At 45.6% G+C, this 20,835-nt stretch overlaps 1 protein-coding gene across 1 annotated transcript in view; it reads left to right on the plus strand.

Annotated features, from left to right (window-relative positions):
- The window catches only part of rab6ba (RAB6B, member RAS oncogene family a), a gene marked incomplete at both ends in the record, with an annotated part of 276,963 nt that overhangs the window by 193,182 nt on the left and 62,946 nt on the right, over positions 1-20,835 (plus strand). The window contains 1 exon segment of the mRNA XM_084307347.1: positions 3,344-3,455. Within this exon segment, the coding sequence (XP_084163473.1) occupies positions 3,344-3,455 (112 nt within the window).

Consider the following 20,835-nt stretch of genomic DNA (forward strand, 5'->3'; position numbering starts at 1 on the left):
ACAATTTAAGCTAAATCATTCCCCCAGGTTTATGTCCCTTGTTGTTGTTATATTTTTTTTTTTACAATAAAAAGTGACATTTTTATTGTCTGAAATCCTTTGTGGCTATCAGTGGCATAGATTTAATATCATATTTATAAGAGAAAGAAACAAGACACTTTAAGACCACTGCCCTCGGGAGATGAATTGTAAACCTGATTTTATAAGCAAACATTGCTACCTTCCCTTGAGAACACGTTTTCTTTTTTCACCTTGAACGTGACATGTTTTTTCCCTTGCCAAACCGTAGCCAGGGATGTGGTACGACCCTCGGTATGCATACAATCAGGCCTGCATACTCAATTAATGTGGCAATGAAGGTCAATCAGGTTAATAAAGATTTTCTCCATTCCACGGACCTTGGACAGTGTGCTTGCATTGTGTACTTTTTAATTTATAATACAACACAAGATGCCTGTGTCCTAATTATAAGGATAGACTATCAATGAAGGAAACCCACTCCCATTCCCAAAAGAAAGTGTAACATGCCTGTAAATACTAAACTACACACTATGAATGTATCTACTATCATGCACTCTTCCTAATATACTAATATGTCTCTACTACTATGCACTTGACACTGCAGCACTCAAGTTTCAACACTTTGATGAACATTGTTACTCAGCTGAAAGAGTTGCACCCCTCCTGCTGACTTGTCGTACAGAACTTGTAAGTTGCTTTGGATAAAAGCGTTCAGCTAAATGACAAAATGTAAATGTATCACAAGGCCCATAAGATTCAAGATTCAAGAGTTTTATTTGTCACATACATACACAAGACATGTGGTGGTGTGGGAGATGGGCCATGCCTGCCTGGATTGTGCAAAAATACAAACAATAAAATAAAAAAAATAGACAAAAAAGTAATAAGAATAAAATACAGTACTAAGTGTAAAAAGTAATAAGTAATACTATACAAATATACAGTGGATTTAGAATATAAAATGTGTGCAAAGATGTATACAGTCGTTTTTTAAAGGCCCCAAGCAGCATTGTCAACTCCAACAGACCGTGCCCCTTTGATGTGAGCTCCAAGGTGTTGACAATGCAGATGCTACAGTACACGCCCTACTGCACGCAACAACAGATCATACTGTACCATTTAATGTCATCAGACACGTTTATTAAATTAATTGCAACACATTAGGGCTGAATGATGACGGACAAAATATTATTAGACGAGTTCATTAAATTAGTTGTAACACATTAGGGCTGAATGATGACGGACAAAATATTATATTGTGATTATTTTAGCAGATATGGCAGTCGCAGTATAACTTGCAACTCGTTTATTTTAGGGGGGGGGGGGGGGGGGTCCAAAACAAGTAATGTATTTATTTACATACATTTTTTATATAGTTTAAAACTCTTTCAGAAGTATATTGTGGGAGTACATTTACCATGTAAGTGTAGCCCTATGGGATTATATTGTGCTCTATATCAGTGGTTCTCAACCACTAAAAGTATTCTGTATGACAACTAATAAAGAAACTTGAAACTTGGTCTAGCCTCGGGACCCAACATTTTCTTTAGTCATTAAGTCGCGACCCACATTTTTTAACCACTATGATTTATTTCAATCATTTCAATCAATCAATCTTTTTTGCAGTAATACACAATCTTGCATGCACTGTTAAAAACATGAAATAAACATAAAAAAGTGCAACAAAAGTGCAACTAGGGCTAAAAACCCAATGAAATAAAATAATAATAATAATAATAATAATAATAATAATAATATAATAATAATAATAATAATAATAATAATAATAATAATAATAATAATAATAATAATAATAATAATAATAATAATAATAATAATAATAATAATAATAATAATAATAATAATAATAATAATAATAAATAATATATGCTTCTTAGCAGACTTCTTAGCTTAACATAACAGACCTACAGTAAGTTTGGGGGAACTAATGGGATAACTGGGGTTGCAAGTTGCAACAAAAGTGCAACTAGGGATAAAAACACAATGAAATAAAATAATAATAATAATAATAATAATAATAATAATAATAATAATAATAATAATAATAATAATAATAATAATAATAATAATAATAATAATAATAATAATAATAATAATAATAATAGATAATATATGCTTCTTAGCAGACTTCTTAGACCGTCGGTTGTGTGATAGTAAAGGGTTAACCTTATGTGGTGTGGCAGTGAAAGGGTTAACCGGCTGTTGTGTGGTAGTGAAAGGGTTAACCTTTGTGTATTGTCGCAGTGAAAGGGTTAGCCGTTTTGTTAGTGCGGCAGTGAAAGGGTTAACATCCCAGGGAACTAATGGGATAACTGGGGATGTTGTTTGCTCGTGACAAGAGTCTCAAAGTCTGGGGTGATGGTAGACAAAGCAACTCTGAGGTCATGCTCAATGTCCAATCTGTTTCTCTGCTTTGTCTTCAGCTGGACCAGAGCTGAGAAGCCACTTTCACAAAGATAGGTTTTTTTTTACACACACATCCGCGACCAACTCAAAATGGCCCTGCGACCCACTTTTGGGTCGCGACCCACCAGTTGAGAAACACTGCTCTATATGATATGACCTTTCTCCTTGTATTATATAGACTCCTCTCAATATCACTAATTTATTATGTGGGAAAATTATTCTAATATGCCCACATTGCGGTCTTTGCTATATGGATATTGCTTTCTTTAATATATATGATATAAATAGGAATTTATTGTTCAGCCATATAACTGGTTTTCTCTCTCTGAATATTTAATTGTCAAATCAATGGTGATGACTACCGTTGGCGCTATGTTGTATGTCTGCCTCTGTGGGGCTCCTCTCTATCTGCGTATTTCATTAGCATCCTCTCAGCAGGGTTTGATGTATTACTCATCAGTCTACCAGAAAGGATTTCATGGGGAATTGAGCAAGAGGTCTCTTAAATTGGATCAAATGAAAGCACAAAGCAGCCCATTGGGGTGTTGTTTATAACGGCAGGTATAGAGAGAGAGAGTGTGTGTGTGTGTGTGTGTGTGTGTGTGTGTGTGTGTGTGTGTGTGTGTGTGTGTGTGTGTGTGTGTGTGTGTGTGTGTGTGTGTGTGTGTGTGTGTGTGTGTGTGTGTGTGTGTGTGTGTGTGTGTGTGTGTGTGTGTGTGTGTGTGTGTGTGTGTGTGTGTGTGCGTGCGTGCGTGCGTGCGTGCGTGCATGGTTTTAGACTAGCAATCACAATGTCAGCACAATTAAATCCACAGCGATATTATAATGAGAAATTCCATAGAGAGAGCGTCTCTAATTTCAGTGAACTGTTTGTCACCCCGTTCTTTCTCAACAGATGTTAACTCATTCCAGCAAACATCAAAATGGATTGATGACGTGAGAACAGAGAGAGGAAGTGATGTCATCATTATGCTTGTAGGCAATAAAACCGACCTGGCAGATAAGAGGTATGTAATAATGATGCAATGACCCCTCTTTTTTTCCTCACTTAAAAAAAGAATTATTATAAAAATAATTAACAATAACATTATAACAAGATTATAATGCTTATGTGTGAGGAGTATCGTGTTAAAAGTCTTGCTTTAAAATGTCCTCTGGGCCCTTGGGGTGAGTTACCAGTGGAGGATGCAACAATACCGGTATCAGACGGTCAGGTGGCGTAGCGGAGATTGTGCCCCCCCCCCCCCCCCCCCCCCCTAAAGTTAAAAAGAAAAAAAATGTATATAATATATATATATATATTTTTGTATACAGTCAACATATTCTTAAATAATAGCGCTGCCTGAGGCTGGGCATACAGTCAACTGTCAATTATAGAGAGAGAGAGAGAGAGAGAGAGAGAGAGAGAGAGAGAGAGAGAGAGAGAGAGAGAGAGAGAGAGAGAGAGAGAGAGAGAGAGAGAGAGAGAGAGAGAGAGAGAGGGAGAGAGGGAGAGAGAGAGAGAGAGAGAGAGAGAGACCTACAAAGAGCCCCTTTTGTCAACTCATAATAATCTCACACTCTGACATCACAAACCCTAGCCAGCCTCAGAAGATTAGACCTAACCTAATTATAACCAAAGAAAAAGATAAATACATTACGTATTGGAATCAACTCACACAATCACAACACAAATTAGAAACATATTTGGCCCTAAACAGACAGTATACTGTGGCAGACTACCTCAGCACAGTAACTGATAAGAATCTAAGAAATAATCTGACAAGGTACAGACTGAGTGACCATGGTTTGGCGATAGAGAAGGGCAGACACAGACAGACCTGGCTGCCCAGAGAGGAGAGGTTGTGCTGTCTTTGTGATGAGGGAGCCGTAGAGACAGAACTACACTTCCTAACACAATGTGAAAATTACAGAAATATTAGGGAGGAATTCTTTCCAAAAATTGAAATAATTTCCCCAGAATTCCAAAGTATGACAGAAGTGCAGAAATTGCCATTCCTCCTGGGGGAACAGAAATAATGTGCAGTTTTAGCTGCAAAATATGTCAATTCATGTCACAAGAAAAGGGACAACCAGTAGGACACATATACTGTATACATGTACCATGTTTTACTCACCGCACCATCTCCTTTATTTCTTTTGATCTTATATTGTTATGTTGTTTGCTGTTTATGTCATAATTGTGCTTTGGCAACATTTGTGAAATTTCATGCCAATAAAGCTTTTTGAATTGAGAGAGAGAGAGAGAGAGAGAGAGAGAGAGAGAGAGAGAGAGAGAGAGAGAGAGAGAGAGAGAGAGAGAGAGAGAGAGAGAGAGAGAGAGAGAGAGAGAGAGAGAGAGAGAGAGAGAGAGAGAGAGAGAGAGAGAGAGATGCAGCACGAGAGAGACAGAGAGACACACACCACGGCGGGTGGGTGCAGCACGAGAGAGACAGAGAGACACACACCACGGCGGGTGGGTGCAGCACCAGAGAGACACACACCACGGCGGGTGGGTGCAGCACGAGAGAGACAGAGAGACACACACCACGGCGGGTGGGTGCAGCACGAGAGACACACACCACGGCGGGTGGGTGCAGCACGAGAGACAGAGAGACACACACCACGGCGGGTGGGTGCAGCACGAGAGAGACAGAGAGACACACACCACGGCGGGTGGGTGCAGCACGAGAGAGACAGAGAGACACACACCACGGCGGGTGGGTGCAGCAGGGTGGGTGCAGCACGAGAGAGACAGAGAGACACACACCATGGCGGGTGGGTGCAGCACGAGAGAGACAGAGAGACACACACCACGGCGGGATGAAAGGTCTGTGATGAAAAAGGGCCTCGCGGGAAGGGGGGCCTCACAAAAAAAATAGACGATTTTTTTTTCTTTTTTTTTTTAATGCCCCCCTTCCTGCGAGGCCCTGTGCGACCGCACTGCTCGCACACCCCCTGAGGCGGCCCTGGTCACGCCCACCGCAGCGTTGAACTGAATACCGCATCAACGCTGTTTTTTATAATAATACTCTCAACCAAAGCAATGCAAGGGAAACATTTTGATTGACAGTCGAATCTGCCAATTACGTCACACCGCTTGCACCCGCCTCTGCTGTTACCACCAATCGGCAAGCGCCTATTCGGTTTTTACTTCCTGGATGTTGGCCATTGATCACAACAAGGCTAATAACATTAGCTCTCCGCCGGAGTGGACTACCAGAGCTCCAGTCCACAGGAGTACTAAATGAGGCATAATGATTTTACTGCAACGAATGTTATAATAAAAGCCCTTCGTTCTATACACTTGTCTGATTGAAAACTTTATTAACAGACCGCAGAATGTGCACAACTCAGCACGCTCTGAGCAAAGGAAGGAACGGAGATATGAATTGAGTAATGCTTGCCTTGCTATGGTCCGGTAAATACGCTGATGTTATTGAACGTGTAACTATATAACGTTAATGCCACAAAACGAATGCCTTTGTTAATCAAGTAGTAACTTTATAATAAGAAGAAGAAGAAGAAGAAGAAGAAGAAGAAGAAGAAGAAGAAGAAGAAGAAGAAGAAGAAGAAGAAGAAGAAGAAGAAGAAGAAGAAGAAGAAGAAGAAGAAGAAGAAGAAGAAGAAGAAGAAAGGGTCGGGGGGGGGTAACCACCGGGCGCTACCAGCCTACCACCCCTGCCCGCGACACCGAGTGAACGGCGCACGACCAGGGGGAGACTTAGAATCCGTGTTTCACTTTCAATAACGAATGCGTGCTTGCCGAATCCCAAACAATATTCATGCTGCAAAGTCATCCTCTAAAGATAGACATTTAGACTAGAGGCAGGCTATATGCTATAAAGAGTAGACTACTAAAAAAAATTAAAATAAAAATGCATTCCAACGGTTATATTGCGGCGGTATGAAATATTACGCAAATTTGTGCAGTAAGGAAAATATCAATACCGCGGCAGCTCTAGCTGCCACCATTGTAGTAGCTAACGGGGGATCCAAGTAAACAAATAAATAGATAAACATGTTAGATCTCTCTGATGAAGAAAAAACATTTCTATTTAATTTAATTCTACCCAGTGACCCAAAACTAATGGCTGAATTACCATTCAGTATAAAAGAATGGATGGACCGCTACTTAATTGGTATTGGCAGTGGAAAAAGTGGTATCGGCACATCCTTAAATATCTGTGACTTAAGTGCCTGCCTGGCGGTGCTGCTTGAGCGGATTTGAACTGTGAGGAAAATTGAGAATAAACAGAGTGAGAGATGTTTGTTTGGGATCAGGAGTGACACAGAGCCAAGGGACTGTGGTGGGGGCCGGGGGCCGGGGGCCAGGACAATGTTTTGTTAACAACTCAAACAAAACAAGTCTGTTTTGTTTAGTCAATACATGTAATTTAATTCTAGTACATGGTTCACTGTTTATTACTGATAAGTGGTAACTTACAGTGGTTCTCTTAAATTATTCTCTAAATGGACTGCATTTATATGACTCACATTCACCCATTCACTCACACACTGACAGTGGAGGCAACCATGCAAGGTGCCAACCTGCTCTCATCTGGAGCAGTTGAGTGGGGGTGGAGTATCTCGCTCGAGGACACTTCCACACGCTGCCGGGAGGAACCGGAATCGAACCGGGAACCTTCTTATTACCAGACGACCGCTCTGTCACCCCTCCTCTAATTGTCACTTGACTTGTCAGACACTCTTGCCATCATATTAGTCTCACAGGAGGTTGTTTATATCATACCTGAGCTTAATTTAATGGCATACCAATAGACCTGTTCCCTGTTTACAAACATACCGTGTTCGAGCCAATCAGCAATACGAACTGAGTCACGTGACTAAGTTGCCCACTACCTGCACGAGCTGCTGCGCAAATATATTGTAGTATGCCCTGTTGTTCTGACCAGGATTACGTTCCTTTCTGCCCCTGTGATGCGTGCACACACTGAGTCTGACGTATACAGCGAACAGGTCTATACCTTGTTCCCGAGGGGCCAAGACAGTAGTGTGTGTTGGTCAATTTTAGATGCTTCAAACTAAAAGAGTAGAGACTGTGCTGCATGAATAGCTAAGGCGGATGGAGAATGTAAGTACTACTGATATCATAGATAGTACTAATGATATCATAGATAGTACTGATACCATAGATAGTACTAATGATATCATAGATAGTACTAATGATATCTTAGATAGTATTAATGATATCATAGATAGTACTAATGATATCATAGATAGTACTAATGATATCATAGATAATACTAATGATATCTTAGATAGTATTAATGATACCATGTATAGTACTAATGATTTCATAGATAGTATTAATGATACCATAGATAGTACTAATGATATCATAGATAGTACTAATGATATCATAGATAGTACTAATGATATCTTAGATAGTATTAATGATACCATAGATAGTACTAATGATATCATAGATAGTATTAATGATACCATAGATAGTACTAATGATATAAGAGGTGGAAACTGATTTATTTTGTAATAATGGAAAGGAAATGGAAGAGTTGAAGATATTCAGAGAAACAGAAGATATTCAGCTCTGGCAGACCTACAGGACTACTTGAACAAGCACCAAAACAAGCATCCAGACGCGGCTATGATCGTAGCTGGCGATTTCAATAAGGCTAATCTTAAAAAAGTGATGCCAAACTTCTACCAGCACATTTCATGCACCACTAGGGGGGGGGAAATACGTTGGATCACTGCTACACCCCTTTCAAACAGGGCTATAAGGCAGTGCCGGCTCCTCCTCTGTAGGTAAATCTGACCACAACGCCATCTTGCTGCTGCCAGGCTACAAACAATGAGCCCGAGAGGCTGTTGTGTCACGAGAGGTTAAGCAGTGGTCCGAGAGCTCAGAGGCCATGAGATGTTACGGTCGAGCTCCAGTGACGTCAGTGAATATGCTGATGTTGTTAGCTTTATAGCAACGTTAGCTGACGGTATTGTCCCCACGAAAAAGGTGCGGGTTTTCCCAAACCAGAAACCATGGGTGGACAATTCCATCAGAGTGGCCCTGAATGCTCGTACCGCTGCTTACAACTCGGGCAGAGCATTGGGAAGTATGGAAGAGTATAAGGTAGCAGCCTATATGCTACGCAAGGAGACATATATGGAGACACAGATGGCACAGAACAACACGAGAGGGTTATGGCGGGGAGTACGAATGATAACTGATTATAAAGTCAGCCCCCCCTCAATGGGGAGTGCCGATGCCTCTCTCGCGGATGAACTCAACTCCTTTTACGCACGGTTTCTTCTCTCATTGACAGAACACACCGTGAGATTACTCGAAAAGCAGTTGGCCCAGATGGGATAACAGGACGAATACTTAAGTCCTGTGCAAATCAGCTGGCCCCAGTATTTACATCCATATTCAATCTATCCCTGGCTGAGTCCGTGGTCCCTGCCTGTTTCAAAATGTCTACTATAATCCCTGTGCCAAAAAACTCCTCTCCAGCAGGCCTTAATGACTACAGACCGGTGGCACTCACCTCTGTGGTCATGAAATGCTTTGAGAGGCTGGTCAAGGATTACATCTGTGCCTCCCTCCCCAGTAACATGGACCCACTGCAGTTTGCATACAGGACAAACAGGACTGACGATGCGGTCTCCCAAGTACTACACAACACACTATCTCACCTTGACAGTCAGAAGGGGGGCTATGTGAGATTGCTGTTCATTGACTATAGTTCAGCTTTCAACACCATAGTCCCCACCAGACTGGTTGACAAGCTGATCGATCTGGGTCTGAGCTCAGTCATGAGCGCCTGGATCCTGGACTTTCTAAGTGACAGGCCCCAGGCGGTCAGGGTGGGGGGTCATACCTCCAGCAAAATCACCCTGAGTATCGGGTCCCCCCAGGGCTGCGTTCTGAACCCCCTGCTGTATTCACTGTACACACATGACTGTGTGGCCAGGTTCAGCTCCAACTCCATAGTGAAGTTTGCGGACGACACGGTGGTAGTGGGGCTGATCTCTAACAATGACGAGAAGGCCTATCGGGAGGAGGTTGATGAACTGGCACGCTGGTGCCGGGATAACAGCCTACTCCTGAACATTGGTCAAACCAAAGAGCTGATCGTGGATTTTAGGAGAATACAGCAGGGGACACACACGCCACTGTGGATAAACGGGGCTATCGTAGACAGGGTGAGCAGTTTCAAGTACCTGGGAGTCCACATCACAGAGGACCTGACATAGTCTACACACATAGATTCTGTGGTGAAAAAGGCAAAACAGCGCCTCTATCACCTGAGACAGCTAAGGAAGTTATATTATCGTATAGCTTACGATCTGCTCTCTTGGAACTATCCCTTTATCCAATCTAATAATGAATATATATTCTCCACATGTACACACCCATCTGCCTGGCCACACCCACATCCGCTCCTCTACATAAGCGGGGTCGTGGCCACACGAACAGCTCCTTCCCTATTTTCACCACCGTAAAGTGCCTGTATACACCACTTTAAGTTTAGTGCCGAAATAGTTGTTGGAAAGGAGCTACGTTGACATTGTATCTTTGTTTTTTTCTCTCTTGCAATTGTATGAAAAAAACGAAGAGATAATGTCTTCACCGTCGGAGGGTCTAGACGCTCGCAACGTTACCCTTTACCAGTGCTTCACTATCGCCGCGTCCTCCGTGCGTCGTGGGGCGTCTCTGGCTCCGCGTCGTGGCAGCCAGGTACGCCTGGGCGGCGCCCGGTGGTGAGTTTGCCTCGCCGAGGGGCCGTTGAGCCTCCATCTCCTGTGAGATGGCCGGGTTCTGGCCCTGGTTCCCCCGCCAGTGGACAGTTGGCCAACAGGCTCTTCGCCTCGGCTGGCTCTCGTCGTAAGCGGCGAGCAGCAGGTGTGAACGGCCTGGTTTTAGTGTTGCGCTGGAGCCGGACGAGAGTTCTCTTGCCTCTTCTCCATTTCCGATGGAAAGTGAGGATTACATGGAGGGGGCGGGAGCTCTCTTGTTCGAAGCCCCAGTAGAGACGTATCACTCTCCCCCTCGGGGAGTGGCAGGGAGTGCTGCGTTTCCTTGGGGTCCCTTGTACTCCAGGGTTGGGTTAGAACCTCCGACCCCGAGACAAGATGCCCAGCTATCTGCCGCGTCGGACGTTGGTGCCCGAGGCAGCCTCCCGTACGTGAGGGACGCGAGTGACGTGGAGGGAGGTACGCAAGGGGAGTTGCTTGCCTTGTTCCCCAAACTCATGGCAGCCGCCGCAGCCGCTAATGGCGTGGCGTTGCCGCAGCCACTGCCGGCACCTGTTCTTGATGACATGATAGTCCTGTGAGAGAGACGGGCGTTGTCTGCCCATTCTTCCCAGCAATGGAGGCCTATGTGGCACAGGGACAGGTAATTTCCTGCATCGTTGGCCTTATCCCCGCCTACGTGCCAGTCACGCGGGTGGTGGGTTTGGTCCAGGGACTTAAGGACGGGGTGCCTCGGCTTGATAGCCCGATGGCATCCATACTTTGTGCCGAAATGGTGTGGGAGCCGTTGAGAAAGCCGGTTCCCCAGGGGAAATCGGCTAGGCAGTTGGCAAATTGGAGTGAAGGTGTACATCGCCGCGACTCAGAGCCTGGCTGCGACCTCTAACATCGCGCAGCTGCCGCGCTACATGTCGGGGCTGATGGCGGGCGGGTCGGTATTGGATGACCATCAACGGTACCTTCGCGCCAAAGCGGCTGGAGCCATCCTGCACCTTTCCCAGCTGCAGGCGATAGTTGCCGGGAAGGAGTGCGCCCTGGCCACTCTCGTCCAGCACCACCTTTGGCTGGAGCAGACGCGGGTGCCGGAACAGAGGAGGATTCCGGCCCCCCTCTCCGATGCTGGATTATTCGGGTCGGCCATGCAGCAGATGACGGCAGCCTGCAGGGAGATGGAGGAGGAACGCTCCGTGCTTCAACCTCATTTCCCCCAACCCGATGCCACCGGTGATGTCCGGAAGAAGCAACGCCGCGACCGTTGCCTCCGCCACCACCGCCGCCGCTGCTGGGCCTTCGCCGAAGAAGGCCAGGAGTGGAGGGAGTGCCTCGTCCGCTGCAGCCAGTCGCCCCACGCCCGGAGGGAACGGTAGGGGTCGACGTGACCAGGCTCCCCAGAACCGTTCCTCCCGGCCGGCTCCCGGTGGGGGAAAGCAGCGCTCTGCATGCGGCAGGCGCCGCTAGTGACTCCCCTGTTTACCCCTGCCCCCCCCCCCCAACATATGATTTTTGTTATTAAATAAAAAAGTCCCTCCTGGTGAAGGACTGTTTTTGTTACAAAACATGTGTTTATTCACTATATATTGGGGATACGATGTATAACCCTCACCTAGCTGTGGGGTTGTGTGTTTGCTTAGGGAGTAGGACAATTGTCTTTGAAAATAGTTTTTCTGGTCGCTATATATGTGTGCTTAGCAAGGCCTGTGGCTAGCACTCGGTCGGAAGACTTGTCTTCTCTCATGTAGAGACGGTGTTCTTCTTGCAGTAGTAAGAGTGAACTTTACCTTCTTTATCTGAGGGGGTTGTGTGTATTCTGTTACGTTTAGGAAACATGGCATCGAGTCCACAACTAGGTTAGAGTGTTAGCCTGCAGAAGCACATATGTAGCTTGTACCGAGGTCTTTGGACCCTCTCTTTAACGTCTGTTGTTTTTTTTCTTTACTTGGTTAAGTATGAAAACACGGGTGGCGTGTTCGCACATGAGCCTAAAGCCTTGTATAAAAACCCGTTTTTTACACAAACGAGTTTATCGTCTGTGGCTGGCGTGCAACTGTTAAGCTTATCCTAGAGGTTATACGCTTTTTCATGTAGCATGCTAGATAACTGGTATCATGCGCTGCTTGTTGTTTTCATCGTATCCGGGGTATGGGGTCATGGGGGTTGAACTGATAAACCACTCCCCCCTTTTTACTGATCGGACCTCCTGTTCTTCTGTCTTCCTGTCACGCTGTGGGGTCAGCGTGTCACAGGAAGGGGAAAGGGGGGGGGGGGGGAGTTCCATGGTCCCACGCCATATTTGGACAGGTGGGTCACGGAATTTCCCCGGCCATAGAATACGTCACTGGGCGCGTTTCTATTGGTCATGAGACTTCCGTGAGTTTTTTCAGGCTCCATATTGTGGACCACTGTCATTGTCAAGATTGGGTGATGCGGTGCGTTGGAAACTGTTTGTTTTCTGCTCTGCTCTCTATTTGCATATGTGTTGAGCTTTTGGTCACGTGGCTCAATGTTTACATATATCTTTTCAATTATTACTCACATGGGAGGTCTCTCTGGGGGTTCCCTGTCTTTTATACAGAGCGGTGTTGAAAGGGTTTTTTCCCTCGGACGCGTCATATGGGACCCATATCTGTGTCTTTTTGGCCGGCTTCCTGCCGCTCGTCCCAGGCGGCATGGAGGGAACGTTGTCTGGTTTCTTGTTAGAATTACCATTGATGTGTTTTTTTGGTCGACGTGTACATTGCGCTGGCCCTGGGTGCTTTCGGTGTAGAACCACGCCATGGGCTGGCGCACCTTGGTTGCTCATTTATAGAAACAGCGTTTTTTATATGAGCGACTGGGATGGAGATTTTATCTCTTCCGAGCGCCAGTGTACTAGGTTAGTCTCGACGACTCACGCTCATCTCTGGGGGGAGATGACGCAGTAGATCAAAGCATTGGCGGAGGGGTCTCACGCCCATGGGGTGGGCCACCGGGTAGGGTGCATTCATGTTCTGACTGTCTTGGTGGCGCTCTCTGTGATGTTTTGGATCGACACGCGTACCTACCCCCCTCTTAGGACTGGGGATGGCGGCGTGACTAGGACACGGGACTGGTTCTGGTCGCGCCGGACCAGGTCAGTTAACCCGTTGTCCGCCGGGGCGCAGATCTGCTGTTCTGGTACCCTGAATGACTTTGTGCTTTTCCGGGGGGGAAATGCCGGGTCGGCCCGGGCGTCGCAGGGATTGATGTTATGGATGTGTGTGTCATAGGTATGTCACTACGAGTTGTCCTTCACAGTGTGTGCTTGGTCCATATTGTGTTGTACCTTGCGCTGTGCTAAGGGGACTGGTCCTTCTCCATTCGTTTTCGCCCCTCCCTTCCCCTGCTGGGCAGGGCTGGGAGGGGGCTGTCGAGGAGGTGTTCTATTGAACCCCTCTGGCATCCCTGTGTACGTCCCGGTCTGCCGGGCCCAGGTCCGAACTCGTTCTCGTCGACCTGTTGGCCTGGGTTAACCCCTTTTGAAAACTGAAACACTTGTACTGCCTGTATAGCCGGTGTATATGCGCAGTTGTGTTTCTGAGTTTTTTCTTGGGGGGTTAAGGGAACAACCGCCTCCTGTTAAACTAAACATAGGGGGGTGGTTGATTCCCCGGTGTGTTGGTAGCAGAGTCGACTCTTGGGTTGAGGCCGGGCTTGACCCCGTTTGCCCGCGAGTGTGCCCCCGCACCTTTCATGGCGTCTGCCAATCATGTCGGCCTTCTCTTGGACCTCGACCTCTCTAAGGGGTCGGGTTTGTGGAGGTTGCGACATGGTGCACAGCATACCAAACGCCCCTTCCGCCGGGGTGCTGTTTCACAGTAGACCCCTTAGGCGCCTGTAGGCCGCAGTGCTCCGGGCACAGGTCGAGTTATGCTCTTTGGGCCTGTTGCCTGGATTGAGGGATCAACCTCTTGGGGTTTGTCTCCCCGGTGCGCCGACTGGCCCCACAGTATTGTGGGGGTGTAGCCTCTGTGGAGTGCTTCAGGGCGGCGTGCTGTAGGGGGGAAGGGCCTGCTCTTGGATTGGGCCCTGTCCGATACGCTGGCGATGTGGGGGGTGGTGTCACCAGTGACCGTCTGGTGGGGTCTCGATGCTACGCCATCGTTGGCCTCACCGGGCCCCCTTTTTTTCGGGGGGTCCTGGTCCACAGGCTGTTCCTGGGGCTGGGTCCTCCTCTGCGCTCCGCTGCTATGGCCTTGCCACGCGGTTGGGTTCTTGACCTTTGACGCTGTGATGTTGGGGGCTGTGACGGGGGTGTTTTTCTTCCCGTTTGTTCCCTAGTGGCATGTGGGATGCACGCCTGAGTGGTCGCGGGTCCTTCTGTGTGAAGGTAAGTCCCACGATCTGCTCACCCTGTGCGTTTGAGGTGCTAAACCCTCTTCGCACAGTCGGATCCGATTCCCTCCTGTCCCCCTCCAGGGTTGGTCCGGGGACTCGGGTCCTCCCCGGTTCTGATGGTTGTGGGGGGCCTCAGCGGGTACATCTGTCGAGCTTCCGCTCTGCTCAGCTCCTGTGTTCCAAGAGAGCAGAGCGTAAGCTATACGATAATATAACATACGGTTATCCTATAACCATAGTTATATGAGTATAGCGAGCGCTCTGCTCTGACTCACTGAGGACCCCGTGGTCTTCGCCTTCGGTGGTGAAAGACTTGGGAAGGAGCTGTTAGTATGGCCACGACCCCGCTTATGTAGAGGAGCGGATGTGGGTGTGGCCAGGCGGATGGGTGTGTACATGTGGAGAAAAATTATTCATTATTAGATTGGATAAAGGGATAGTTCCAAGAGAGCAGAGCGCTCGCTATACTCATATAACTATGGTTATAGGATAACCGTATGTTCAGAGTATCGGGGAAGATACTCCACTCCTTCTATTCCGGGGCTGTAGAGAGCATTCTGACTGGAAACATCACTGCCTGGTTTGGAAACAGCACGGCACAGGACAGGAAGGCCCTACAGAGAGTGGTGCGCTCAGCAGAGCGTACTACGGGTATTACACTACCACCCCTGCAGGACTTATATAACAGGAGGTGCAAATCCAGAGCCTGCAGAATTATGAAAGACCCCCACCACCCCAACAACAGCCTGTTCAAGCTGCTGCGGTCAGGCAAACGCCTACGGTCACACGCTGCAAGAACAGAGAGACTCCGGCTCAGCTTCTTCCCCCAGGCCATCAGAACACTGAACACTGAACTCTCAACTCACAAGTACACATGAACACATAGACACACACACACACACAACACTCATGCGGCAACCGCTAAAACTATCACTTAAACAAAATGTCACTTTAAAAAAGAATAGAAAGTCACTTTAAAGGAAGGAGGTACTAATAGTATAGTTTAGATACAGTAAGAGTTAAAATAGTAAATTGTATATAGTATAGTAGTGTATATAGGAACCAGTTTCTCAGGAACTCAGCATGTATTTTTTTTACCATGCATATCTTGTGTCTTACCTATTTTATTTTTTCTATGCCTATTTTATTATAGTATTTTGCACAATCAATGCGGGCATGACCACCCGCATTACACTGTATGCCCTGGTATGTATGTGAGAAATAAACCTCTTGATTCTTGATTCTTGAGGAACAGAAGTTATTCAGAGAAACAGGAGATATTCAGAGAGACAGGATATATTCAGAGAAGCAGAAGGTAGAAAGTAAATTAAGAGGTACTTGGAAAAACAAGATGAGTGAGATACCTTTCCTTAATGCCTTGATCAATTCGTACTAATTTTCATGTCTTTTATAGGATGTAACGTGAACTTGTGTGCATGTCTGTCTCTCTGAAACCACAATAACTTGTGCAGACAGAGGGATGCTCGTGGGGACGTAAAGCAAGGTTGACTACATAGTATTATAATGAGTAATTGTATTTCATTAATCTACAGTTGGCAAAGTTGTGCTCGTTCAGTCCAATTGCCATCTGCTTTCATTATTTTCTTGTCAAGAACTTGTTGTTAATTGAAAAAGGCTAAATGCTAAATACACACGCACGGTGCAGTTCTATACCATTTATATGCACATGAGTGCACATTCCCTGCCGATAGTTATTTAGAAAGGTGTGCCGGTCGTGCACAGTGTTTAATCAATCAGATAAAGTATTCAGCATGCACGTGTGCTAACCGCTAGCCCTGCCCGACTTTCAAATTATTTTGAAGTGGAATGAAATGCAGTTCAGTCTGTGCATCTGGCACGGCTACGTCTATGGGTGCAGATAGCTTTTTCGTCCTTTCTTTTTTTAAATGTTCCCAGGGTTTTATACATCCTGTTCCATGGACTTAATCTTTTTCAGAGGAGACCTTCCCTTGCAGGTCTGAATAATGCACAGACACTGTCTACCACGCGGCTTAGCAAACTACTTTCACACACAGTCTTGGCACCTTAACCCTTTCACTTTCCATCTTGAAAGTCATGGAAAAAAGAGTATACGAACAGGTCGAAAAGTACCTTGCGGAAAGAAATCTAATTTACGAATTCCAATCTGGCTTCAGAACATCCCACTCCACTGACACATGCCTTCTATATTTGAACGACCACATCAACCAAGAGGTGGATGCAGGCAAATACTGTGGCATGGACATGCTGGACCTACAAAAGGCCTTCGACACTGTCAATCAATCCATTCTGATTGACAAGCTAAAAGCAATTGGTTTTGATAGTACATCATTGAGCTGGATGCAATTCTACCTGGAGGGGAGAGAACAGATGGTGGAGGTAAACGGTACTGTGAGATCCACAGCCTTGGTTAACGCGTGCATGCACTTTTCCATATGAAAACAGCAGAGATGAGTTTGTTTGGTTTATAAAAAAGGGTATTTATTGCCATTTACTTGAAGCTTGTTTAGCGTGGGTGGGTTCTTACCATACGACGTGGAGGTGTGCTGGCTTGTTCACGTTGCACAGTGTTCTGGTTTCCAATTTCTAATTTCCAATTCCGTAGCGCTTGCGATGGTCAAAAACCGTCTGGGCTGCGTGCCTTGCATTCCAGTGTTGTGTTTTACTAGGGCACCAGTCCCATTGATAAAAGTGTGTTCACACGCTCAGGTGCTGCAATCACCGGTTCAAAAATGGGCTGGACCAGACACGCCTCCACGTTGTCGAAGCAACACGCATCCAAATCATACCAAATAAAGATGTTATCAATCAAGTTCATTTCCAATCGTTTTCCAAACAATATTGCTTCATATATTTAATTAAATAAATAAATAAATAAATAAATAAATAAATAAATAAATAAATAAATAAATAAATAAATAAATAAATAAATAAATAAATAAATAAATAAATAAATAAATAAATAAATAAATAAATAAATAAATAAATAAATAAATAAATAAATAAATAAATAAATAAATAAATAAATAAATAAATAAATAAATAAATAAATAAATAATAAGGACTGAATCTGGCTCCAACAGGTACCCTATCCCCCCCCCCCCTCCCAGTGAGCTGCGGTGTTCCACAAGGAAGCATTTTAGGACCGTTACTGTTCCTAATTTATGCAAATGACATGTCATCAGCTTGTGACTGCAACCTGTTCCTGTTCGCGGACGACTCAGCCCTGCTGGTCTCTGACAGGGACAAGTTGCAGGTTGAAAAAACCCTCAGCTCTGAACTCGGCAGAATCTGCACCTGGTTCGCTGACAACAAACTATCATTACACCTGGGCAAAACTGAGTCCATTCTCTTCGGATCAAATAACAAACTCAGCAAGACCAACGGCTTCTCTGTTACAGTGGGTGACAATATTGTCACAAGGAAAGATGAAATTACATACCTGGGAGGGCGGCTGGGTGGTGCAGCGGACATTGCGCTCGTCACCAACGCAAGAGACACCGGGTTCGAATCCGGCTGTCGGCGTTGCCTCCGGCTTGGGCCGGCCGTCATACTAACTCAATTGACAGAGTTAGCAGGTGGGAAGTCGAAGGGTGGTAGTCTGGTCGTTGTGAACAGCGACTCCTACAGGTCGGTTGGGGCGCCTGCACAGCAAAGTCAGGAAAATGGTGGGGGCAGTGTGAGCCTCCTACACGTTACTCCTCGCCAAAATGAGAGTCCACGCTGGCAGGTGAAAAGATGTGACAGGCTGCCTCCACATGTATCGGAGGGGACATGTGATGCAAGGCTTCTATCCTCCCTACAACCGGCCAGTGGGGGGCATATGCGAGCAACGATCAGGACAGGGGAGGGAGAATTGGCACGAGAGGTAAATTGGGATGGGGAGAAAAATCACAGAAAAAGGAGGAGATAAAAGTAGAAAAAAAATTAATTACATACCTGGGTTCCATCCTAGAGGCAAATCTTTCCTGTGACAAAATGGCAACCAATGTAATAAAAAAAGTCAACCAACAAACAACATTCTTGTACCGGATCTCCTCTCTGGTAAACAAGAATACCCTGAAGACTCTTAACAGGAGCACTCATTCAAGGGTACTACGACTATGCTCCGGTCCTCCTCCACTGCTTCCCTCACTGTCCCATCATCCAAGCTCAAAAACGTTGGTGATCGGGCCTTCTCACGAACTGCACCTCGACTCTAGAACTCCCTCCCTCAGACCATCAGAGACTCCCCCCCATTTTCTCCACCTTCAAATCCCGCCTCAAAACCCACCTGTTCTCCCTAGCCTTCAACCTTCCCCAACCTTAACCCCCCCCCTCCAACTTGTTTTGATCTTTGTTACTGTGGCTTTATGTTTTTGTGTTTCATGCTGTTTTCCCTGTTTCCCCCGTGTTCTTATGTTCCTTTTGTTTCTTTGTTTTTCTGTTTCCCCGCCTAATGTCAGCGACTTCGGGTTCTTGAGAAGTCCTTTACAAATAAAATGAATTATTATTATGCTTGCACCTCATGGTACCAAAGCACCTCAAAGGCACTAAAAACAAGATTACAAACATCACAAAACAAACTGGTCAGACTACTGCTTAACCTCACTCCTAAAACTCACCTCACCCCTGCCCACTTTGACAACCTAGGATGGCTTAGAGTAGATGACAGAGTACAGCAACTTGCAATGGGCCTGGTTTACAAGATACACTACACCACTAAGGTACCCATGTACATGTCAAAATACTTCCCAAAGGTCAGTGAATACCACAACCACAACACCAGAGGGAGCTCCACAAATCATGTTAAACCCAGATTCGGCTCAAACAAGGGACTAAACACGTTTCGCAATTATGCCACATCAATGTGGAACGCCCTACCCACAGCTGTAAAGGAATGTGAATCACTACCCACCTTCAAAACCGCTCTCAAAGAGCACCTACAGGAGGCTGCAATTCGAAACTGGCCCCTGTAAATGTCCAAACCCAACCCCCTCCAATGTACAGTTTGCCCCCACCCCACCTACCAAACCTCCTCCAGTGTACAGTTTCTTCCCCCTCAAATGTATATACTCTCTTCTTAGAAACTCTGTCTCTTAATCAGAGTTTCCAACGCCAGGGTCTATGTGACAGGCGTTGTACTCACAGTACTGTATATTTGTAGATCTGGTATGTCATAAATGTATGTCATGTATGTCATATATGTTATGATGAATTGAAAATGGGGGACCCTGATGTAAACAAGACGAAAGTCTTTCTCTGGTCTGCATCCCCTTAACAATTGTGTGTATTGTACCCATTCTGCAATCTGTTTTCAATCAATCAATACCACACTACATTTACATTTACAACAGGTCAACAGGAAGGGTTCAACTCTTTCAGCTAAGTAACAATGTTGGTCAAACAGTGTTGAACTTGGGTGCTTGAGTGCATAGTAGTAAAGACATAGTAGGCAGTAATATAGGCAAGGAAGATTATTTAGTAGCAAAGTGTACAAAGGTTATTATTATTTTTATTTCATTTCAGATATTGATATTGATTGAAGAGGTGTGTTTTTAGTCGACGGCTAACCGTCTGTAGTGTGATAGTGAAAGCGTTAACCCTCTGTAGTGTGGTAGTGAAAGGTTAACCTTCTGTAGTGTGATAGTGAAAGCGTTAACCAGACACGCCTTCACGTGTGGTAGTGAAAGGGTTAACATTCTGTAGTGTGGTAGTGAAAGCGTTAACCCTTTATAGTGCTGGAGTGAAAGCGTTAACCCTTTGTAGTGTGGTAGTGAAAGCATTAACCCTTTGCAGTGTGACAGTGAAAGGGTTAACCATCTATAGTGTGGTAGTGAAAGGGTTAAACCCTTCCCTGTAATGGGAAGTGGCTGCCGTGAATACAGATTGCTGAGCCCCTGAACCTGTTAGTGTCTGACTCTGTAAGAGTACGTTTGAAACTTTTTAGACCTAAAAGCACTCCGAGCGTGAGTTAAAGGCACTCTTTTAGCAGCGCAGATGCACTACATTCATCATCTAGTCGCAGGCCCTTTGTGAGGTTTTGCCCGCTGCTCACCACCTTTTCTCTGTTTCTTTAAAGCCTACTGTTAGAAATTCCCTTCTCACTCACTCTCTCTAGCCCCCACCCTCTCGTTCTTTACTCTCGTTTACTCTCAGTGGCCACACCTGGACTATTATCAATTACCTCTCGCACCTGTGGTGGCAGGCTAATTAGTTCCCCTGTGGGCTTTAAATACCAGGGCTCTTCCCCTCGTTTCGGCGTGGGGTCGTGTTGTATTCATGCTGAGTCATTTTCTCTAACATCTAGACTCTTTCGGGAGATCCTCTGGTCTACCA

This window comes from Notolepis coatsorum (assembly GCF_963971535.1).
Source record: "Notolepis coatsorum genome assembly, chromosome: 2".
NCBI lineage: Eukaryota > Metazoa > Chordata > Actinopteri > Aulopiformes > Paralepididae > Notolepis > Notolepis coatsorum.